Here is a 22,441-nt window from a genome sequence, read left to right as displayed (position 1 = left end):
TTAAATAATTTTTAGGAACCTGTGTATCCGGACATTTCGTAATCGTAATATTATTGGAATTACCATATTGTGGCTTTCGCAAATAATCGAGATTTTAATGACATGGTGATTTAGTGTTTCTTTATTAATATTAGGGCGATCTGATAGGCGAGCCAGAGTGAGTCGCTTATCGGCACCTTTTATGCAGAATCTGTCGTGTAATGAAAAGCTCAAGGTGACTCATAATAAACAACACTTTGTTTGATATCTTTGGTGCTACGTACGCAAGCCCGTAGCCAGGGGGGTTTTTATGGTTGGGCGAACCCCCTTTACAGCGAACCCCCCACAAATAATTACTTACCTCAGAAAAAATCGAAGATTCCAAAGGTTTCACTTCCGCCGTGGTAACTCACTTCCGCCGTGGCATTCTGTAATTTGCCGTGGTGTTTCATTATTAATTTGCCGTGGTGTTTCAATACTAATTTGCCGTAGTGTTTCATTTTTAAGTTGTCCTGGTATTTTTGCCGCGATGTTTTATTTTTAATTTGCCGTGATGTTTTATTTTTAATTTGCCGTGGCTTTTTTCAAATTGCCGTGGCTTTTTTCAAATTGCCGTGGCTTTTTTCAAATTGCCGTGGCTTTTTTCAAATTGCCGTGGCTTTTTTTGAAAAAATTGCCGTGATATTTTTTGAAAGTTGCCGTGACACTTATAGGCCACCGTATACAAAGGACACCGCTAGACAACCGCGTACCTATTGTTTCGATCACTGGCAGTCAGCATGCATAAAGTATATAGCCTTCCGACGTACATCAAAAAATGGAACGCTGCGGTTACCTACAATATTTATGTGTGGCTATGAAGTATACTATAGTGTATCATCATCATAGAGGATTATAGTGAATTTAATATATTACACTATAATATCTATGGTATTATGTACTGTAGTTTACATTAGGCCTATAGCATTCGATTATTTTTTTCTAGACCACCAGCCGATACGTAGGACTACTCAACTGTATCAATACCACCTATTTACATTGATATATTTAGTTTCCTCAACAAATTGCTGTAAATAAATATAGATAGAGCTATCAGGGGCGGTCGCAGGACCATTTTAAGAGGGTTGCCCAAAGACTCCGGGGCTGTAGACACTGAGTATTTGAGCAAGCAAATTGTTAAATGACACCCCTAGATGGCCGCAAATGGTACTCTAGCACGTAAAATTCATGATAATTTTTTTTTCGTTCAATGCGAACGTCACGGGGAAGTCCCCGATGAAGGTACTTTTGGTACGGTAATACATTCTAATAACTGTACTCAATTAATGTAAATTAATTATCAATTAATAATTTTTAAAAGTTATACAAAAAATATGAAGCTGTTGCTATAAATATATTGAGCAAAAGGTTAAATTGTATAATTTGCAATTTTAATTCATTTAAAAATGCTAAATAAAGTCAAATGTTAAAACCACAATTTCCAAAAATTCATTTTTATTTATCCACTATAAACTTTCCAAAAGTGTTGTTTTAAACCACACTCCAAATAAAACAAAGAAAATAATGATAGGACATTTGCAGAAAGAAGCAAACTTTGCTCTGCTACCGGTATAACACGGTTCAAATTTCGGAACGTCTATAAATTACTACGGAAATTCAGCCTAATAGAGAGGTTTCGCAATCTTACGAATACGATAACGAAAACGGATACGTCACGCACACGTATTCGTTTTCGTAAGCCATAAAAAAATCAGTTTCGCATGGCAACGAAATATTGAGGCGCGTCCAAAATATGACTGCGGTAAATTTGAGCGAAGCGCAGGTACGTGTTGCTTGGTGCTTGGCTGCCTAGGCCTAGCGTAACATCAAAGCGAGTGAGGACTTTAAAAACTATGGAACGCCTCCTCTGCCTTCAGTTCACATTTATCATGCAGTACACACCAATGGTCATGTAGTACACACCAATCGTCATGCAGTACCCACCAATGGTCATGCAGTACACACCAAACATCGTTCAGTACACACCAATCGTCATGCAGTACACACCAAAAATCATGCAGTACACACCAAACGTCATGCAGTACACACCAATCGTCATGCAGTACACACCAATGGTCATGCAGTACACACCAAACATCATGCAGTACACACCAAACATCATGCAGTACACACCAATCGTCATGCAGTACACACCAATCGTCATGCATTACACACCAATCGTCATGCAGTCAAATATTGCGTAATTTATACCGCCACCTATCGACAAAATCCAATATCACGTGACGTTTATTAGACGACTGTAAAACTAAGGCTATTCAAACTGTATACTACAGCAACTCACGATGTCTACTACTACATCGCACGTGCTTTATGACTAAAATGGCTCGCAAAACTATTAAAGAAATCTTGGAATCTATAGGACGTAGGCGCGGCTAGGAGGCCATTGTAATCATTGAATTCCATAAAAGAAATAATAAATAGTCTTAGTTTTACAGCCGTCTAATAAACGTCACGTGATATTCGATTTTGTCGATAGGTGGCGGTATAAATTACGCAATATTTGACTGCATGACGATTGGTGTGTACTGCATGACGATTGGTGTGTACTGCATGATGTTTGGTGTGTACTGCATGACCATTGGTGTGTACTGCATGGCGATTGGTGTGTACTGCATAACGATTGGTGTGTACTGCATCATGTTTGGTGTGTACTGCATGACGATTGGTGTGTACTGCATGATGTTTGGTGTGTACTGCATGACGATTGGTGTGTACTGCATGACGATTGGTGTGTACTGCATGACGATTGGTGTGTACTGCATGACGATTGGTGTGTACTGCATGATAAATGTGAACTGAAGGCAGAGGAGGCGTTCCATAAAAAACTGCTATTTATCTAAATTGACCTGGCATTTTAGTAAATTACTTTAGTAAATTACTTTCAATAAATCTATAATTATATTATAATCATGAATCATTCCTAATTCAAATGCAAAATGTGCAAAATAGATCAAAAACTATACTCGTTTTGTAGTTACGAATATGACTGGTGATATTCGTCAACACGAATACGCTTTACGAATATGAAATGGGGATCAGCTCAAAAATTTCACAAATGTATGACGTATCCGTTTTCGTTATCGTATTCGTAAGGTTGCGAAACCTCCCTAATATTTACGAACGTACGGAAATGAAGATAAATAGGGTACTACACGCATACAAAACTATACGCACAATTATGATTTGGCCTAAAAAATGGCCTTAGATTATGGAAAACCCCCGGCAACGTATGTGGGGAAAGTCTATACGGAAGAAGCAGCGTCATTTGGAACCGTACTTTTGACACGACGAACGATTTCAGTGAGATGTGTGTAGGGTCTGTTGATTTTTATTAAAAGGCTTCGCGTGTTAATTCGCTTGCTCTGCTATAATATTATATACCATCAAGAAAAGATGTACCATATCCACGCAGGTTTTTCCGCAGACGAAATTTGGACAAAACGCGGTTAAAAAAGCCCTGTGTAATATACGTGGTTTCAGCAACGCACAGTCTTCGCCCTGAGCGGCATGCAAAAGACATTTTTGACATTCCATTCCCTGGAAAATCAGATGCACTTTGTTTTTTTGCATCTACGGCGAATAAATGATTAGTTTTACGAACATTATAAAACTTCACCTACTTAATATTTTCAAAATATTTTGGTATGGGTCGATGACCCTTGACCTACTCTACCATTTGTCACCTTAGTTCTGCGAACTTTTTGCGTTTACAAACGGCGAATAAATAATTAGTTTTACGAACGTTATAAAACTTGACCTACCTAATTTTTTCAAAATATCTTGGTTTGGATCGATGACCCTTGACCTACTTTACAATTTTCCACCCTAGTTCTGCAAACGTTGTTGTATCTATTCCCTCTACAGTGAATAAGTAACCAGGGAGTAACCAGCTTTCACGAACGTTATCATTTTCAAATTTTTGGGTATGGATCGATGACCCTTGACCTACTCTACCATTTGCCACCTTAGTTCTGCGAACTTTATGCATTTACGCTCTCTACGGCGAATACATAATTAGTTTTCCGAACGTTATAAAACTTGACCTACTTATTATTTAAAAAAATATTTTTGACCTACTTTACCATTTTCCGCGAACTTTTTTGTATCTACGGCGAATAAGTAACAAAATATTTTGGTATGGATTGATGACTCTTTACCTACTCTACCATTTGCCACCCTAGTTCTGCAAACTTGTAAGCATTTACACCCCTGGCGAATAAGTAACCAGCTTTACGAATGTTATAACACCTTGCCTGCTTCATTTTTTAAGAAATATTTTGGTATGACCTTAAGAAGTGTGATATCTTCCTACTAGTAGTACACTATCTTTGTTGTCATTAAAAAAAATCAACTACACTAGGCTAAATATGCATAAATACAAATATAGACCACCAAACCTTTTGTGGCTTTTCACATGAAAACCGCCCGGTCTACAGGGTAAATGACAGGGTGCAACCGACCTTACCAGCGGCTTTACAGACACAATGCTATAGGCATGAGGAACCCTAATTCCTCTCTACTTTACCCCCTTGTCTTTTCTCTGTTTAATAACAATGACATTTCTTTCTTATTCTGTTGTACATAGTTGATAAATTGACAGAGGATTCTGAGGAAGGTGCAACCATAAATCCATGGAAGTTAATCGTCACTTACGTCGCTATAAAATTCCTGCAAGGTGGTGGTTTTGGTAAGTCTATATATTTCAAAAGTTAATCTATTTATTTATGAAATAATGAATACATTTACTACAGTAGAGGAGACACCTTGAAGACATTTCCGTCGATTATTTCACAAGAAACAGTGTCATAAGGTTTCCACTCCCTGAAAAAGAAGGAAGTTTACTGTACCTGGAACATTTGAAATATCAAAAATAATAATAATCACCTTCCTATCAAAGTTTTTATTCTTTTTAATAACCCTGAAGACATTTCTGGTCACACTAATGTGAAATGTATTTCTCTCTTGCATGAATATATTCAGATACATACACATTTCTTCTAATTGACTTTTCAAAGTTGTTTTGTAAAATTCTTATTTTAAATGTTTTCAGGTGGACTTGGGTTACTAAACAACTTGCGATCGTTTCTTTGGATCAATGTTCAACAGTATACAGCAAAAAGCATCATGGTCCGGCTCTTTGCTCATCTACATGGGTAAACTAATAATCTATTACTGATTACTGAAAAATAATTCATCCACGATTGTAATTATTCCAGGCCGCATTATTTATTTATAACTATAAGGTTAAGGCAGAAATCATGAATAATTCATTACCTTAATTATTTTCTATTATAAAGAATTGCCAGATAGCTGATCTACTTCCTAAATATACTAAACCTAACCCTCTAAATAATCTCTCTCAACTATTAAAAAATAGTGTAATAGGTTAAAGCCTTTACCACTAGACCAAACATTTCGGTTGCCAAACGCCGTTTACACAAATTATTTAATCTCTCTATAATGTCCCATATTATGTCAAAATTATTTTAATTAATTATTAATGATTTCTGCCTTAACCGCATAGGAAGAAAAATAATGCTTCCAGGCATTGTTTTTTAGGTGTGATCACTTGCATAGAAAACTTAAAAATACCTTGAGGTGTGTGATTTACAGCACACTGAAACTTATATTTAGTAACTTCTACACACCAAGATACAAACAGCAAGCACACCTGCTGAATGTGTTGAGGAGTGCAATTTGTAGGGCACCTGTAATTTCCAAAAGGCAATTAGGCCTGCCATTTTCAAAATAAAAAGCCTGGTATTCTGCTTAAGTTGGGCAGAGTTTACCTAGTTTAAATATTATTACAGTTTGCCATTTAATAACTACATTGCACAACATTCTGTTTTTTACCTACTGTACATGAGTAATATACCAATAAAATGTGCACGATTTGAATAAACCAGCCATTCAGACCTCCCACCTAGGAAAACTGAAATATTGGGAGGTATAAAACTTTATAAATCTATAGAGGGTGCTATAATAATAATTAATAATAATACATAAACCCATAGAGGACGCTATGACAAGATATTGGCATCTTTAGTTGTAAACATGTGTTAGGCAATATTTGACTTATTAAACAACCATGAATTAATTATAATCATCTTATGGAACGAACGAATTGTAGTATTAGGTTTTTATTCCCTTATCAATCTAGAATAGTTAAAAATTATAAATGTATACATATCTGGAGAATTTGTTGGTTTATTCAAAATATCAGGAGAAACTGCATTATAGCGGGAGAGCCACGGGAAATGACTTGTAATATGGAGAGACTTCTGCCATTATCAGAAGAGTAGGGAGATTTAAGCTATCAGTCCTATTGATATAAAGTGCTGGGCAGATGATGATGGGAAGAATTTACACAGAAATTAAATGATTTCACCCACTCTAGGCACTGTTAACCTCTGTCTACACTATCAAACTAATTTCACCAAAATAACTTGTGGTGTACCCAAATATGGTAGTGGTATCCCCAAATATGGTAGTGATACGACATCATCATGTCCATATATGGGCAGATCACATTTTGTTGTCACATAAAGTTTGATAGTGTGGAAAGAGCTTTTAAGAAGGCACCCATTGTTATGGATTGTGTATACAGTATCTTATCCGTCACCCCATGCTAAATTCCCAAGTAAGTCAACTTGTTTTCCTGCTTGTAGGTTGTCCCTTCATTGGCATCTAAACCGCAAAACTGGAGAGGTTCTTCGAATTATGGACAGAGGGACAACCAGTATCAATAGCATTCTAAGGTTTGTTGGAAGGAAGAATAGAACATTTCATCTTTATTTTGTACAAATGAAAAAATTTGCTATTTGTTATATAACAATATATATATAGTGTAAAGGCCAATTTACACAGGCGAGCGGTAACGGGTGTCCAACATAGAATCTGTATCTATCCTGAGCGGAAACCGCCCATCCGCTCCGCATTGTGTGTAAATGGTCATAAGAAATTACATAGATTCCATATTTTATTACCGTTACTGCTCGTCTATGTACATCGGCCTTAACCCTACTTTTGCAAAATCACGACACAAAGGAACACATTTGTATGACCAATGAGGGTAATAGGTTCTATAAGGGAACAATCGATTGGGCCCCAAAGATGTCCCCTTAATAGAAGTTCTACTGTATTTGTCATTTGGGGCTACGAGTGCAATTTTTTTATATCCAGAAATGCACAGAAAATATATTCAATTTATAATGTGGTGTGCATTCTCCCAATCAAATTATATGGATCTACTTAGATGTTATATAACTGTATTATGTTTTATTTTTTTCGTGGGTAACATTTTGAATCAAATGTTAAATTCCTGTCTATTTCTCATACAATACTATAACACATAATACTCATAACAAGACTTTAATTCAGAATGGGATAGTTAGTTAAACTAAGATTTCATTTCATTTATTTTTTGGACAAATATTCTTTTGTATTTATACCTTATGTCACAGTCTTTAGTTGAGAGTTTGAAAGAATAGTACATTACTGTATAAATGATTGTGTTTTTTTTTCCACAGTTATATAATATTCAATATTGCTCCAACTATTGCAGACATTTTGATTGCCATTGTGTTTTTCGTCACAAGCTTTAATGCTTGGTTCGGTCTTATTGTGTTCGTTGCCATGACAGCATATGTTGGTAAGTTCTTGAAAAAATGTTATATCAGTATTTTTTGTGTAATTTGTCAAAGTTCACAAATCTAAACATTTTATAGTTTCATTGGCCTAAATTTATGTCGAGTTGAGTGTACGAGTAGTTAAATATATATTGTCCTCCTGAAAAAATAATTGTTGTTGAATATGCCATGAATTATTCACTTTCGGACAAAAAATTGAATCGAAAAACAAGTTATTTACCTGTATCAATAACACGGTAGTTCAAAAGACAGTTGTCTTGATGTTAGAGGATGGGGCTGAATGAAATGATCATTAATCATCATTATACTCAATATGAAATATTCAGTTTTATTATTAGATAAAAACTGTGTCCTTTATTTAGGTGAAGTGATCCATAAGGTTGTAGAAAGTTTATAAGAAGATGGTTTCTTTTAAACACATACAGATTGAAGTTAATTACTCAATATTAAATGTTCAGTTTTATTATTGGATAAAACCAATGTTCCTTATTTATGCAATTCATTTTTTATTCTGAAGCTGCTACAATTGTGATAACTGAATGGAGGACTAAATTCAGGCGTGAAATGAACCTGAAGGACAACCAGACCAAACAGAAAGCTGTTGATTCTCTACTGAACTTTGAAACGGTAAGTTTAAAAAGTTTGTCAAGGTACTGTAGATAATACGGTAAAGTCAAGACACAACTTTGCACTGATTTCTTGCTGTATTATAGGAGTATGTTTCTGTGCGTGCTTGATCAAAAAATGGCCGGCGTAATAATATGTATAGTGCTTGGAGCTTTCACAACATTATGAGCTTTATAAATCTATGATAGTAGTACTATATTTTATCTACAGTAGTCAACATTATCTTACAGTTGTTAATATGGTCTTCGGCTGCACATGTGTACCATTAGTGCTTTTCCTTCATACTGAGGGTTTTGCTGTTCAATCAGGGTTCAATATACCATGAATGCTTTGGTGGTTTAATAAGGCTATTCTTTTTTCCCCTTTTCATATCAGATGATGAAATGAATGTGCTGACAAGTTTTCAGTAGTTAAATATAAGCCATCCATCATTGTAGCTACTGTATTTATTACACCATCGCTGTAAATACAATTGATATTTATTCATCTATAAGTAAGGTGAAAATACATTGACCGTGCAGAAGGCCATGTTAAAGGTGTTTTGTTTTTCTTTTTGCAATTGCAGTACTGCATTAAAAATTAATGTATACTATTTTCGAAGAATTCAATTTAGCTTTTAAGTTTATAAATAAGATAAAATGTATACATTATATATATGTTATATAACTTTTCTTATTAGGTGAAATATTATGGTAACGAAGACTTTGAAGTGGATCGATACAACACAGCTATTACAGAATACCAAGTAAGTGTATAGCATTACATATTATATACAAATAAGGAATGTTTATGAGTTGGATGGTGAGAATATTTTATAAGTTGAAAAATGTCATTAAACTATTATCGCCATTCATCAAATACAAAAAATTTACTTTTATTCAATTGTAAATCATTGACGAATGCTAGGACGGGAGCGTGTTATTTATTACCATTAGATATCACCTTTCCATTTGGTAGAGCTAATTCCGAATGACATGTGATACATAATTATCCAATCAAATTGCAAGTGTTATAATAAAGGTATAACTGACGTTTTTTAAGCATCATGAGATTTTTTATAGCATCAAAAAGTAATAGTAATGATGATTACATATCAATCAAGGTTGTGATAACTACCTCTATTGCAGCATTCACCATAATCAATACAGCTATCCCAGCAATGATTGTTTTCCAGGCATGTCCAGATTTGATGGTCACAAACTGACTATTTTAAAAATTATTTCAGAGTAGTGAATGGAAGTCCTTATCATCTCTGTGTGTTCTAAACATGTCTCAAAATATTATTATCATCATCGGATTGTTAGTCGGATCACTTTTGTGTGCCTACCTTGTCAGCAAACATGAATTAAAGGTTAGTTGTTGTTAGAAATTGAATAGCACATACTTCCTTTTTATTGGCATTTATATTGAGCTATTATGGCGGATGGCTAACTGCACACATACTATCAGCTAAAAGTCATGTCTCGGGTCCATTCTGTTGCTGTACAAATAGACTACTACATCAGTACTATGAATGGATGGCTAGTTGGTGACAAAAACGTTAGTTGATCATACCCAGTACCATTTTGATTTTGCGATCATTCGGAAAACCACCTCACAAGTTGTTGTTTATTGATTTTTCACAAATAATAAATATATTTCTTTATAAATCATTGTAAGTATATATAAATGTATACATACATGACACAGTTATTTGCTGGCATGGCAAATCATTTTATCTTTATAAATACTGTACTTTTAAATGAGGAAAAATCAATTTCTCTATTTTGTAGGTTGGAGATTATGTATTGTTTTCAACATATATAATGCAGTTGTATGCACCGTTGAATTTCTTTGGTACTTACTACAGGTAATAACTATTTTTGATATGGTATTGTGAGTTTGTGATTTAGGTGGTGATGAAAGCAGTGGTAAGAGGATGATATTTATAATAATATAAAAGCAATGTATGGCCTTAACATGTTGAAACACCAGTTCTCGTCTGGTCACCAAAGTTGAGCAAGGTTAGGACCGGTTAGAGCTTGGATGGGAGACCATCTGGCAATATCGGGTACTTTATAAACAAACGGAGCTGAGGTCCCATCATGCATTTGAAATCGGCCCTGCTGACTCCTGCATCAAGTGTCTTCCTCAGACGTATTGACTCTGCCTTTCCTCTGATTAAGGTGGGCACACTGGACGAGAGAAGCCCTTTATAAATGATGGGGACAACCAAGGTGCTTTAAACAGTCCTGCACAGATGCATGTAGGACTAATTGTCATTGTCATTTGAGACAGATGTCAGCCATAAATAAGATGTTGGCAATTATGTGCTTGATTTTGGTAATGAGAGTTCAGATGATTTTGGTATGGCACTATTGGGGCGAGGGCAGTATAAGTGGTGGTGTAGTGATGGTGATGATGTTAACATGTATTATATTGTTTAGTGGTTCTGATACATCAAATGCTATTCACAGTTTTGATATTTGTTTGTTTATTTCTTGTTTTTTATAAAATAATCATCTTTATTATTACTAATATTTAATAATGTTCTGTTTTAGTGATAGATACTATTTAATTTCTTGATTTGTTTAGGATGATTCAACAGGCTTTTATTGACATGGAGAACATGATTGATTTGATGGAAGCTAAGCAAGATGTAAGTTATTTATTCTTATGTTACAAATAACATTTATTCTTTTTATAAGAACGTATACTTGGAAGTCACCTTATGATATTCTTATATAATAATAATGGTTGTTTAATATAATGCATAATACAAATATTCCTAAGCATTTTACATAAAAAAATATAGAAAAATCCATGAAATATCCTAAATATACCAAAATCAAATTGAATACGGCGCAAAGGAACCATTTTCACAGCTCCATTTATGTAACAACAACATTAATGTCTAATGTCCGTGTCCATTCTCTTATTGATATTGAATATGAACCAGTTAAATTTCTTAATTCATCAACAAATACAATTTATAATTTGTATATATATAATTTTGTTTTTTGTTCAGGTTTGTGATGATCCCAATGCTAAGACATTAATACTAACTAAAGGAAAGGTTGAATTTAGGGATGTTTCATTTCATTACAATTCAAAGTAAGTACATCAATATTTTAATTTGTACATAGATTTATTAAATTTTATCATTATTTCTTTTATTTTGGCAAAATGTAACACATCTCGAGCACATTGGGTTTCTTTCCAAGATTGTCTGGAATTCTTTTTAAGATAGACTGTATTTGAATAAAAATGTGTAATCGTGTTTAATATCGTATTGATATTAATGATCATACAACCCAATTATCTCAACAATTAAGCCTCATATATTTATTGTTTTCCAAATGGTTCTTTGATTGCATCTTGTATCTTCTGCTTTCTTGGAAAATATGTGCAATTGGCAGAGAATGTCTCAAAAATCATATTATTGTATTAGCAATTCACAAAATTTACAGCATTCATTTCGAAAAAAAAGCCCCGTCTTCAGTTTGCAGAGTAATCTCGAAAAGAAGCCCACCTAAGAGTCCTAAAACGGGCTTCTTTTTGAGGTTTTACAGTATAATTTTACTTTGTCAAGCTAAAAACCATTTTGTAATTTCAACAGGCGAAAAATTTTGAAGAACATATCATTTACCGTCAATGCAGGAGAAACAGTTGCTTTGGTGAGTATTTGCTAACGTAATTTAAGTTCTGTCTACACTATCAAACTAGGGTTGACAAAAAAGTGATGTACCCAAATATGGTAGTGATATGCCCAAATATGGTAGTGATATGCCTAAATATGGTAGTGATATGCCTAAATATGGTAGTGATATGCCTAAATATGGTAGTGATATGACATCATGTCAGTTTGATAATGTAGACAGAGTAAAACATAACTATAAAAAGACTATTTCAGTATATTATTCATTTGTTGGTTTTTGTATAGAGATATTATATTGAATAATATCGGTTTTTGCCAATTGCAGGTTGGTCCATCTGGAGCAGGTAAAAGTACCATCATCCGTTTACTGTTCCGTTTTTATGATTTAAATGGAGGAGATATTCTTATTGATGGCCAAGATATTAAAAAAGTAAGTTGATTCAATTTTGAAATTATATATTGATATTGCTTTGCATCATAGAGCTAATGTAAGTCTTTACTCAACACAATTGCTACTTTGTAGTATGGTTGAAACCTGCTTTTGAACGCTCATACTAGGGGAGCGAACTACTTTTCTGTAAAAAAAAAATTCTTGCCAACCCCTACACAGGGGAAACCTCTATTAATTGGACACTTTGTTGAATCCTGAAGGATGTCCTCGTAAAAAATGTTGTACTGTAATTAGATGATCATGTTGGTTCAGTACTGATTCTTGGGTTCAAATCTATTCCTGGCCAACAAAAAAAAAACTCTGTGATCTAGAGGACGCTAGACTAGAGTCCCATTCGAGAATAATGTCTGTAATGTACTGTATTTTACGCATTTTATTTACATTCCTTAAGCGTGATTCCCACTAGAACGCAACGTAACGCAGCGACGCAAAGTGCTGTATTGCGTAATCCCATCAAAAGTGGGAACCGACGAGGTAACAGTGCTTCAAACATCACTACAGGAAATCAAATCAGTTTGATTTCACGCAACAACGCAAGGCAAAAGAACACCGGAAAACATAGTACAGCGCATACTCAAAAGTATGCAGGGTGAACCAGGTCAAAGTCTATGGCATGCTAACGTTGACGCGCAACAAGCAGGTTATTATTATTATTAGAAGGGCATTTTGTTACGTTGCATGGGTTGCGTTACGTTGCGTCGCTAGTGAGAACCACGCTTTAGTACTGAAATGCAATGCCTTTCTGGTAAAATTCAATTCACTTTATTTCGTCCTCAAAAAAAGGAAATTTTTTGTGTGTATTTCATAGAATATAATTTTCAATTCATCGACATTTTTATTCCATAATCAAAATAAAAACATATACAAATACAATACAATAATATGATAATGGAATGGGATACAAAATAAGCACAAGTGCTTTAAGCATGTAACCCTAACAAAAAAATCAAACATTAGTACAAACAAAAAAGAACAAGCCAAAATAACATAATGTGATTTACTTAACTTAAAGGCCAGGTGCGGGCAAAAAATTTCTATTGATCATACATTCCAATAATTATCGATCTATAGTTTCCCCTATGTTTCATAATTTTTGGGATTTTATTTGTGTTACACAAGCTTGTTGAAAATAAGCACTTTCTTATCAGTGGGGGGATAGTTCAAATTACACAGTAAAATCTCTATTCGTTTGTACACACATTTTGTAAATAGAGAGGCATTTTAAAAAGCTATGAAATATAAACGGTGAGGTAAAACATTTTATCAGATGACTAAATATAGGTAATATAACTTAAATATTACATTTCTGATATTTTTATTCAACTTCAGATTTTTATTTTCATGCTATAGCAAAAATTATCCACCGTATATCCACCATCTTTTTTCACCGTCTAGGGAGTCACCAGACATGTTATTACATTAGGTTAACTACCTAACTACTGAAAAAAAAGTCTTTCTGGTTTTTATGGAAGAGTTTTGCCAAATTTTGTATTTGACCATATTAAGGGAAATTCATGTTTTTTCGTCTTGATTTCTGTGACAAATATTTGGTTTATGTACAATTAACAAAATATTATATTTAAAATTCATGCCTGTTTCTATTGTTATAATATTGCTTTAATCTCTGTTTAAACAAACTTAAACAAAAAAAATATATAAAATATTAGATTAAAAGTATAAAAACATTTGGGAACACTTATAAAACACATTTCACAAGATATAAATACATCATAATAGTATACAGATAAAAAAGATAAAGTCAAAAATTCTACGTCATTTTAAAGTCTGATGGAATACGATAAAAATTAAAATATCTCTTCATCCGACTATACTATACTATAATAATCACAGATTAAATGCTCATCTTGTTTTATATATTATTTCTAGAACAGGGGTAAGCCCCTTTTTGTCAATGTTGCCGAATCTAAAAACCTTGTACTGTTATCACGTAATGTATCTTTTATCACTTAGATTACACAGAGTTCGTTACGTAAAGTCATTGGAGTAGTTCCTCAGGACACAGTCCTTTTTAATAATGATATACAGTAAGTACAGTTACAAAGTTCAGTTATAGGCCAATTAGAATACAATTGATATGTAATATGTGTACATTTATGTATATAAACGTTTTTATATAATGTTTTCGGAAAGCTCAAAGTAAATTTTGGACATCCAAAGTAACCTAGGGTCAACCTTCACCTCCACAGTAATCTAGGATCAACATTTACATCCACTAACCTACCCATCCAGGGTAGTTATATTTAACCTGCTTTGACATCCAGGTAAAAGTCACATCCAGGGTAGTATATCTTTCATCCAGGGTAGTCTATGTTATTATTCACTTGGGAAATTTGAAGCATGTTCTGCTGGATTTTAGATACTTGTGCAAATATATGTACTCTACTTTCTTCTTCTTTAATAGTTACAACATTCGATACGGGTCTGTAAAAAGCAGCGATCAAGATGTTGAAGACGCGGCTGTCGCTGCTGATATCCACCATAAGATTCAACATTTTCCGGAAGGTACAATTGTAACTTTGATATTATTATTTTATTATTATTACAAGCAAATAAGCTTTTACAGTATTTGTCCCCTAACTCATCTGTATCCACTTTTCAACAGTTAAATAAAGGTCAACGGATAAAGGTTTGTGAATGTTCTTAATCATCTTTTGTAGGTTATGCAACAGTTGTCGGAGAACGAGGCTTGAAATTAAGTGGTGGAGAAAAGCAGCGTGTAGCTATTGCAAGAACAGTGCTAAAATCACCAGAGATAGTACTACTAGATGAGGCAAGTGAAAATTCTAAAATATTTACTATGTAGCAACATATGCGAACCACTAGTAGCAATATGGGTCTGTGTAAAATGTAATACTAATGTGTGTATGATACTATAGCAGTATGTGAGTTCCACTATAGCATGTGTGCAGTAGGAGTCTGCATGTGTTACTTACTCTTGTACCAAGATAATGTATTCCACTGTAGCAACTTTTCAGTGTACACCTAGTTGCAATGTGCAACTGTGTATGACTAGGAAATGCAAGTGTTAACACTATGTTTCTGTCACTAGTAGCAACATTATGTATGCCACTGTAGCAACTTTTATGTCCACCTAGTTGCAATGTGCAACTGTGTATGACTAGGAAATGCAAGTGTTAACACTATGTTTCTGACACTAGTAGCAGCATTATGTATGCCACTGTAGCAATGTGTGTGTGTCCACCTAGTAGCAACGTCTATGTGTCAACAGTGTGCATATGTTACTAGTAGCAACTTGCGTGCCACTAGAAGCAACATGTTTCTGACACTAGTAGCAGCATTATGTATGCCACTGTAGCAATGTGTGTGTGTGTCCACCTAGTAGCAACGTCTATGTGTCAACAGTGTGCATGTGTTACTAGTAGCAACTTGCGTGCCACTAGAAGCAATATGTCTCTGACACTAGTATCAGCATTATGTATGCCACTGTAGCAGTGTGTGTCTGTGTCCACCTAGTAGCAACATCTATGTGTCAACAGTGTGCATGTGTTACTAGTAGCAACTTGTGTGCCGCTAGAAGCAACATGTTTCTGACACTAGTAGCAACATTATGTATGCCACTTTAGTGTCTGTGTCCACCTAGTAGCAATGTATGTTGTACGTATGTATGTGTCACTAGTAACAGAAACTGGATTGCAAAATGTAGCATGTCATGCCACTATTATAGCCAAATGCCGCTATGCAACAACATGCTTAATACTGTTATATGTAACATGATTTATATATACAAACCTCTTCTGCTTTTAAACCACCTTTATACAGTAGTGTGTTTTACAGTCATCATTTTGCTTATTCTGCTACTTGTTATAAACACTTATTAATCACATTAATTGCCAATAAATACTATAATGGCAATTAACCTATCTCTTTCTACTTCAACCATATTTACTAACTCCTTATATGGGTAATTTACAGCAATTACACTGTCTGGCTTTTCAACATATTAATACTGTATATATACATAAGGTCTGTGCATTGTGTGTATGGATTGTCTGTAATATATTTATAACATGTCTAAATTAATGTTTACATTTAATTTAAATGCAATTCAGTCATAACATCATATAATAAATAATCTTGAGAAGAAACTCCTATCTGGAGAGATGCCAACCTTTGTTGAAATTGCAAAAATTGTAACATCAAGCAATATATTTGCTATGAGCTAATACAGTAGAACTCATTCTTTAGGACACCCCTATTATGGAGACAGGTTGTTGGGTCCCATAGGAGAAGTATTGCCTATAGAGGGGCAAATATTTGGAACCGTTTGCCTGATCACATAACATGTCAAACTAAAATTGGAAATTTTAAAAAAGAAATGCAAAAACTATTAATAAATAAATACTCACTCATGTAGAGTTCACTTTTGATATTTAACCAATCAGATTGCAAGAATACAATCAGGTGTGTTATAAATTATACTTTAAAGATGTATTATTATTATTATTGTCCCCCAAAAACATGAAAAAATTAAGATTAATAAAATCAGATTTTGAATAGGCAAGTTCACAGTTTTAATAAAGTTATTCACTTCTGTAGAAAAAAAATCATCAAATATTATTATTTCACTTATAAAAAGATAAAATAAATGGTTAATTTCAACCAAAAACCATTGTCTTCCAGACAATTTAGGTATATTTTGCTTTAAATTACATTTTTTGGGTGTAAAATGGTTTTTTTTTGGATCAAGTTTTTGGTCAAAGTGAATAACTATTATGTGATATTAAAATGGCATATTCAACAAAAAAAATTAAAAAAATTATTTTTTAGGGGGACAATATATCTTTAATTATAATTATGCAAAATTAATGAAATGAGTAATTTGACAAACATCTGTTTTATAGGCAACATCTGCTCTGGATACAAAGACAGAACGAAACATTCAAGCGTCGTTAAATAACGTCTGCAACAACCGGACAACAATTGTTGTCGCGCATCGTTTGTCGACAATCATCAACGCAGATACGATCCTAGTTCTTCAGGACGGCATGATCGTAGAGCGAGGGCGGTAAGTCACAAAGGGCAAATTTAGAAATTTTTTCTAATCTGATTGATTATGTGTTTATTTTGTAAAAGGTTTTGCCTTAGGTGTTGTGAATAATTTCCGTTGCGGATTGAATGTATGTTAAGCCATGATTTTGCGGTTGTTTGATCGTATGATTAAACTCTTTGACCTGTTGAGAAGGTGCTAATCTTTTTATACATTATATCCTCGGGTTGTATCATAATATGTATTTTATTCAGCAGTATGTAATTGCATGAGATAACTGGTTTGTTTAAATGTAAAGCCTATTGCTAATGAAATTGAGTCATTTTATTTTACTTATTCCATTTTCTCACTTTCAGTTTGAATGTAATGTATTTATATATATATTACTAGAATTAGTGTTTCATGGTTTTATTTTTGCAGATATAGAAACTAGTTTTGTTTCGTTTAGTATCTCTTTAATCAGTATAATATCAATACAATACATAACAGCATATCAAAACCAACAATTCTGTGCAGGCACAGCTTAAATGTAACTCAGACCTTTATTTAAAGAAATAATAGTTAGGGTTAAAAACATCATTTTAAACAAAAATTATTTAAAATGCAATTTTGCGGGAAACCATTCATATGAATTTGAAATGCCACCCAAACAAATTCTAGGGATTTGGCCCATAGGAAACTTTTCACATTTTCAAAATGCCGCTTACAACTTCATATGCTTATACCTTGATATGCTTATACCTTCAATTAATGGTAACCATCAATCATGAGACTTGGTTTAGAAGATACATATTCCTATTTTTCAAAAATTTTTAAAAACAATTTAAATCTTTAAAAGTGCTTATGGTGGTCAACTCTTTGAACTATGAAAAGTGGTATTATCAAGTTTTTCTAATGTTGGTATGTTTGTGAGTCAGTGTACACAAAATTAAGGGTGGATAGATATAATTTAACAGTACTTTTAGATATCCAGACATTTCATGAGCGCTGTGTTGAATTAGTCTTTACTTCCTGGGTGAAATGGATGGATGTCCCCGGCAACATTCACCCAGCACAAATACATTCATTAGCTATGTTTTGTGTATAAAATTGTTCTGCCTGTTTTACTCTATCGTTTTCAATTAGATTTTTTTATATTGTATCTCCATTCAGATTCAGCCACTGATACCCACAGCATTGTCATTATTTTAGTATTTTGCCTTTGGATTTTGTATATATAGATTATATTTCCTCATCTTTATTGTTTCAAATGAATTAATTAAATTTCAGCATATTACCAGGCGGTTTAGAATTTATTCTGTGTTTGTGATCTTTATATAGAAATATAGTATATTGATTCTGTTTATTTAATGGATATTTCCACTATTAGTATTAATTTCTAATTTATTTTACAGACATGACGAATTGCTTGAGATGGGTGGAATTTATGAAAGTATGTGGCAATCACAACTTAGTGCCGATGATGAAATGGGGGATCAGTTGAACCCAGATGTCAATGGCTCAAATAAGAAAGACAAATAAGTAGCAACATAGGCAAGAATAAAGTTAAAAGTAAGAAACGATTGTCACTTTGATAAGGTATGATACCATATCAATGGAAAGAGACAATCGACACTTATAACATGCTCTAACCTCATTTTCCAGAGCATTGTCCTCTTAGAAGTTTCAGGAAAAAAAAGACCACTTCTCTGGTGTCCAACATCTTAAACTAAAAATCTGTCTACACATTAAACTTTATGTGACAAAAAATATGATGTGCCCATATATGGATATGATGATGTCATATCACTACCATATTTGGGTACATCACACTTTGTCAAACTAGTTTGATAGTGTAGACAGAGCTTAAGAAACTGAAATAATGAAGGCTGGGTGTAATTTCAAATATGAGGTATTTAGTGCTTGTCTTGCTAACTATACAAGACTGTAGCATATCCTTTATTTTGGAAAAAAAAACCAGAGATAGATTTTGGGATGTAAGAAACTGAAATATGAAAAGCTAAGTGTAATTTAAGGCGTTAATGCTTGTCTGTATATACAAGACTAACATATCGTTATCTTGGGAGATTTTGTGATGTAAGAAACTAAAATAGGGAAAGCTGAGTGTCATTTCCCAATAATGAGGGGCTACTGGTCTAACTAAATATCCACGACTAGTAGCATGTCATTATCTTAGGGGAAAAAACTTGAAATAGATTTTGTGCTCTAAAGCTCTGTCTACACTATCAAACTAGTTTGACAAAAAAAGTGTGATGTGCCCAAATATGGTAGTGATATCCCTAAATATGGTAGTGATATCCCTAAATATGGTAGTGATATCCCTAAATATGGTAGTGGTATGTCCATATATGAGCACATTTTGTTGTCGCATAAAGTTTGATAGTGTAGACAGAGCTTAAGAAACAGAAATATATATATATTCGTATGAAATACTGTAAATATATATGTAAAAACTGCTACAAATATTTTAATTTAATGACTACAGATTTTCTATTCTATTTTTGTTTATCATAATATCGGTGGTTTTAAAAGCTCCAGCAACAATTGGTGATTTTGAGCCTACAAAATGCATTAGTACAGTAGGATATACTGTATTTATAATTATATTAATTTGGGTATAAGCCTGTAGTCAATTTTTCTAGTAACTTTTACTTTGAACTATTACTAGGACCAATATTGTGTTCAGGTTAGGGTTGTATATAGATTTGAAAAAAATGTGTAAACCTAGACTACACTGACAAACTTTAGTTTGAAAACTGGAAGCTTGTCAAGAAAAGTTTTCTAAAGTTTGCTATTGTAGACCATCAAAAATCTTCAGCAAACAGTCTACAGTCGTAGACTTTAGTTTGCAAACTCGAGCAAACTGCAAGCTTGTCAAGTAAAGGTTTCCCAAAGTTTGCTTGTGTAGACTACAGTAGTTGACAAAGTTCAGCAAACTGCAGAAAACAAGTTTGCAGTTACAATTCTACACTAGCAAACTTTGGTTTACAAACTCGAGCAAACTGCGAGCTTGTCAAGAAAAGTTTCCCAAAGTTTGCTTGTGTAGACTACAGTAGTTGACAAAGTTTAGCAAACTGCATAAAACAAGTTTGTGGAATTCTACATTATCAAACTTTAGTTTGCAAACTCGAGCAAACTGCGAGCTTGTCAAGAAAAGTTTCCCAAAGTTTGCTAGTGTAGACTACAGTAGTTGACAAAGTTCAGCAAACTGCTGAAAACAAGTTTGTGGAATTCTACACTAGCAAGCTCGAGCAAACTGCGAGCTTGTCAAGAAAGGTTTTTCCCAAAGTTTGCTAGTGTAGACTACAGTAGTTGACAAAGTTTAGCAAACTGCAGAAAACAATTTTGCGGATTCTACACTATCAAACTCGAGCAAACTGCGAGCTTGTCAAGAAAGGTTTTTCCCAAATTTGCTAGTGTAGACTACAGTAGTTGACAATGTTCATCAAACTGCAGAAAACAAACTTTCGTTTCCAGACTCGAGCAAACCCGTAATTCGCACAAAACAAAAATTGTTTCATCTGTTTCAATGCACTACAAACTTGTTGACTGGTTGAAAACAACACAATAATATTATTATATTGTTATTATCATAGTGTAAACATTAACGAAACATTAGCAATAACCTGCATCGTAATAGAAAGTATAGTAGTACTACTTGAATAGAAATATTTACCCAGCCAATATATTTATTACGTTGACCATTGATAGAATTTACCCAGCTGATCTCCGGGTCAATTGTTAATACATATCATAAAGCTGTAAGTACAATATAAAGTGTTTATGTACAAATAGGTTCATTAGCCCTGGGAATGTTGACAGTCGTAAATGTTACAAATAAAGCTGGGGATTTTTGTAAGTTATTTGTAAAATAAAATAAGTATGATAAATATATGATAATTTATATTTAAATGACCGTCCAGGTCAATTGTTAAGTTATATATCATGTAACTACTATATTTTAGTGTGTAAAAACTAGGTTCGTTAGAAATAAAGCTATGTTTTTTGTAGGTTGTTTATAAAAAAAAAATTGTTAGAAAATATATCTTAACTTTGTCAAGAATTTAAAATGATGATCGCCCTCTAAACCGCGTGATGTTTATTTCTGAACTGTATTTGTTATATCCCTGTATGATTAAGAAATCGCAGAAATCAAGAGGCAGTTTCCATGAAACAGACAAAGATATGAAAATATAGGTTCAGTAATTTACTACTAAAAAGGTCTTGCTAGTTAAGGGCCCCATTCACACTAGGAAAATAACGATTGATAAATAGATCAAATGTGCTTTTTTTTCTACCAAAAAAAAAAAGAAATCAAAAAAGTTTGCATCATAAAACAATAGGATAACTATTTATGATGCCTTTGATAAAAATATATATATATTTTTAAAATCCAATCAAATGACGTCAAATAGTAAGAGCAATACTATCGTGACGATACAACGATTTTATTGTTCTTATTGATCGTGACGTCATTTGATTTTAGTGCATAAAGCTACGTTTGTATATATATTTCTAATATAATTCTAATATAACTACGATTAGTTTGAAACGAATATGTCGGATTTTAGTGATGGCCTGTATCGACGGGCGACTTCAATTTGCACTAAGTGGAATTTGAATTAAAATTGATTTACTAGTATAAGGTCTTCCCCACTCCGAGTAAATTTTTGTTCTACTTTTCTGTTTGTTCTCTTTATTTGTCAACATAAATAACAAACAATTGTTTACAGATCTGGTATATAAGGTGTATGGCTATTATATAATAAGATATTGTGTGTATATAAGTTTAAAATATCTTTATTTTCTGCTGAACTATTCGGCCTGTATTTACGACACATTTGTATATCATTAAATCAAAGTCAAAAAATACATTCGTATGCCACTGATTCGCAGATTATTTTGTGACCAGACACTGACAGTATATTGATAAATCTACACGTGGAATGCCTATACTAATGTTAGTAGGCGTATAACTGTGTTATCGGGTATGCCAACCTATACAGTAC

At 33.4% G+C, this 22,441-nt stretch overlaps 1 protein-coding gene across 1 annotated transcript in view; it reads left to right on the top strand.

Annotated features, from left to right (window-relative positions):
* Nucleotides 1-20,782, top strand: part of LOC144840501 (ATP-binding cassette sub-family B member 6-like) — a 31,965-nt gene extending 11,183 nt beyond the window's left edge. The window contains exons 4-20 of the mRNA XM_078696329.1: nt 4,625-4,726; nt 5,090-5,192; nt 6,708-6,797; nt 7,569-7,690; nt 8,206-8,315; nt 8,995-9,060; nt 9,541-9,666; nt 10,088-10,164; nt 10,890-10,953; nt 11,323-11,408; nt 11,914-11,971; nt 12,278-12,382; nt 14,375-14,448; nt 14,826-14,926; nt 15,082-15,194; nt 17,287-17,450; nt 18,827-20,782. Of these exons, the coding sequence (XP_078552455.1) occupies nt 4,625-4,726; nt 5,090-5,192; nt 6,708-6,797; nt 7,569-7,690; nt 8,206-8,315; nt 8,995-9,060; nt 9,541-9,666; nt 10,088-10,164; nt 10,890-10,953; nt 11,323-11,408; nt 11,914-11,971; nt 12,278-12,382; nt 14,375-14,448; nt 14,826-14,926; nt 15,082-15,194; nt 17,287-17,450; nt 18,827-18,953 (1,688 nt within the window). The 3' untranslated portion in view covers nt 18,954-20,782. The remainder of the gene's footprint in view (nt 1-4,624; nt 4,727-5,089; nt 5,193-6,707; nt 6,798-7,568; nt 7,691-8,205; nt 8,316-8,994; nt 9,061-9,540; nt 9,667-10,087; nt 10,165-10,889; nt 10,954-11,322; nt 11,409-11,913; nt 11,972-12,277; nt 12,383-14,374; nt 14,449-14,825; nt 14,927-15,081; nt 15,195-17,286; nt 17,451-18,826) is intronic.
* The last annotated feature ends 1,659 nt before the right edge of the window (nt 20,783-22,441 follow it).

The sequence above is a fragment of the Antedon bifida genome, chromosome 4 (genome assembly GCF_963402885.1).
Source record: "Antedon bifida chromosome 4, ecAntBifi1.1, whole genome shotgun sequence".
NCBI classification, from domain to species: domain Eukaryota; kingdom Metazoa; phylum Echinodermata; class Crinoidea; order Comatulida; family Antedonidae; genus Antedon; species Antedon bifida.
This window is presented reverse-complemented; position numbering and strand designations above follow the sequence as displayed.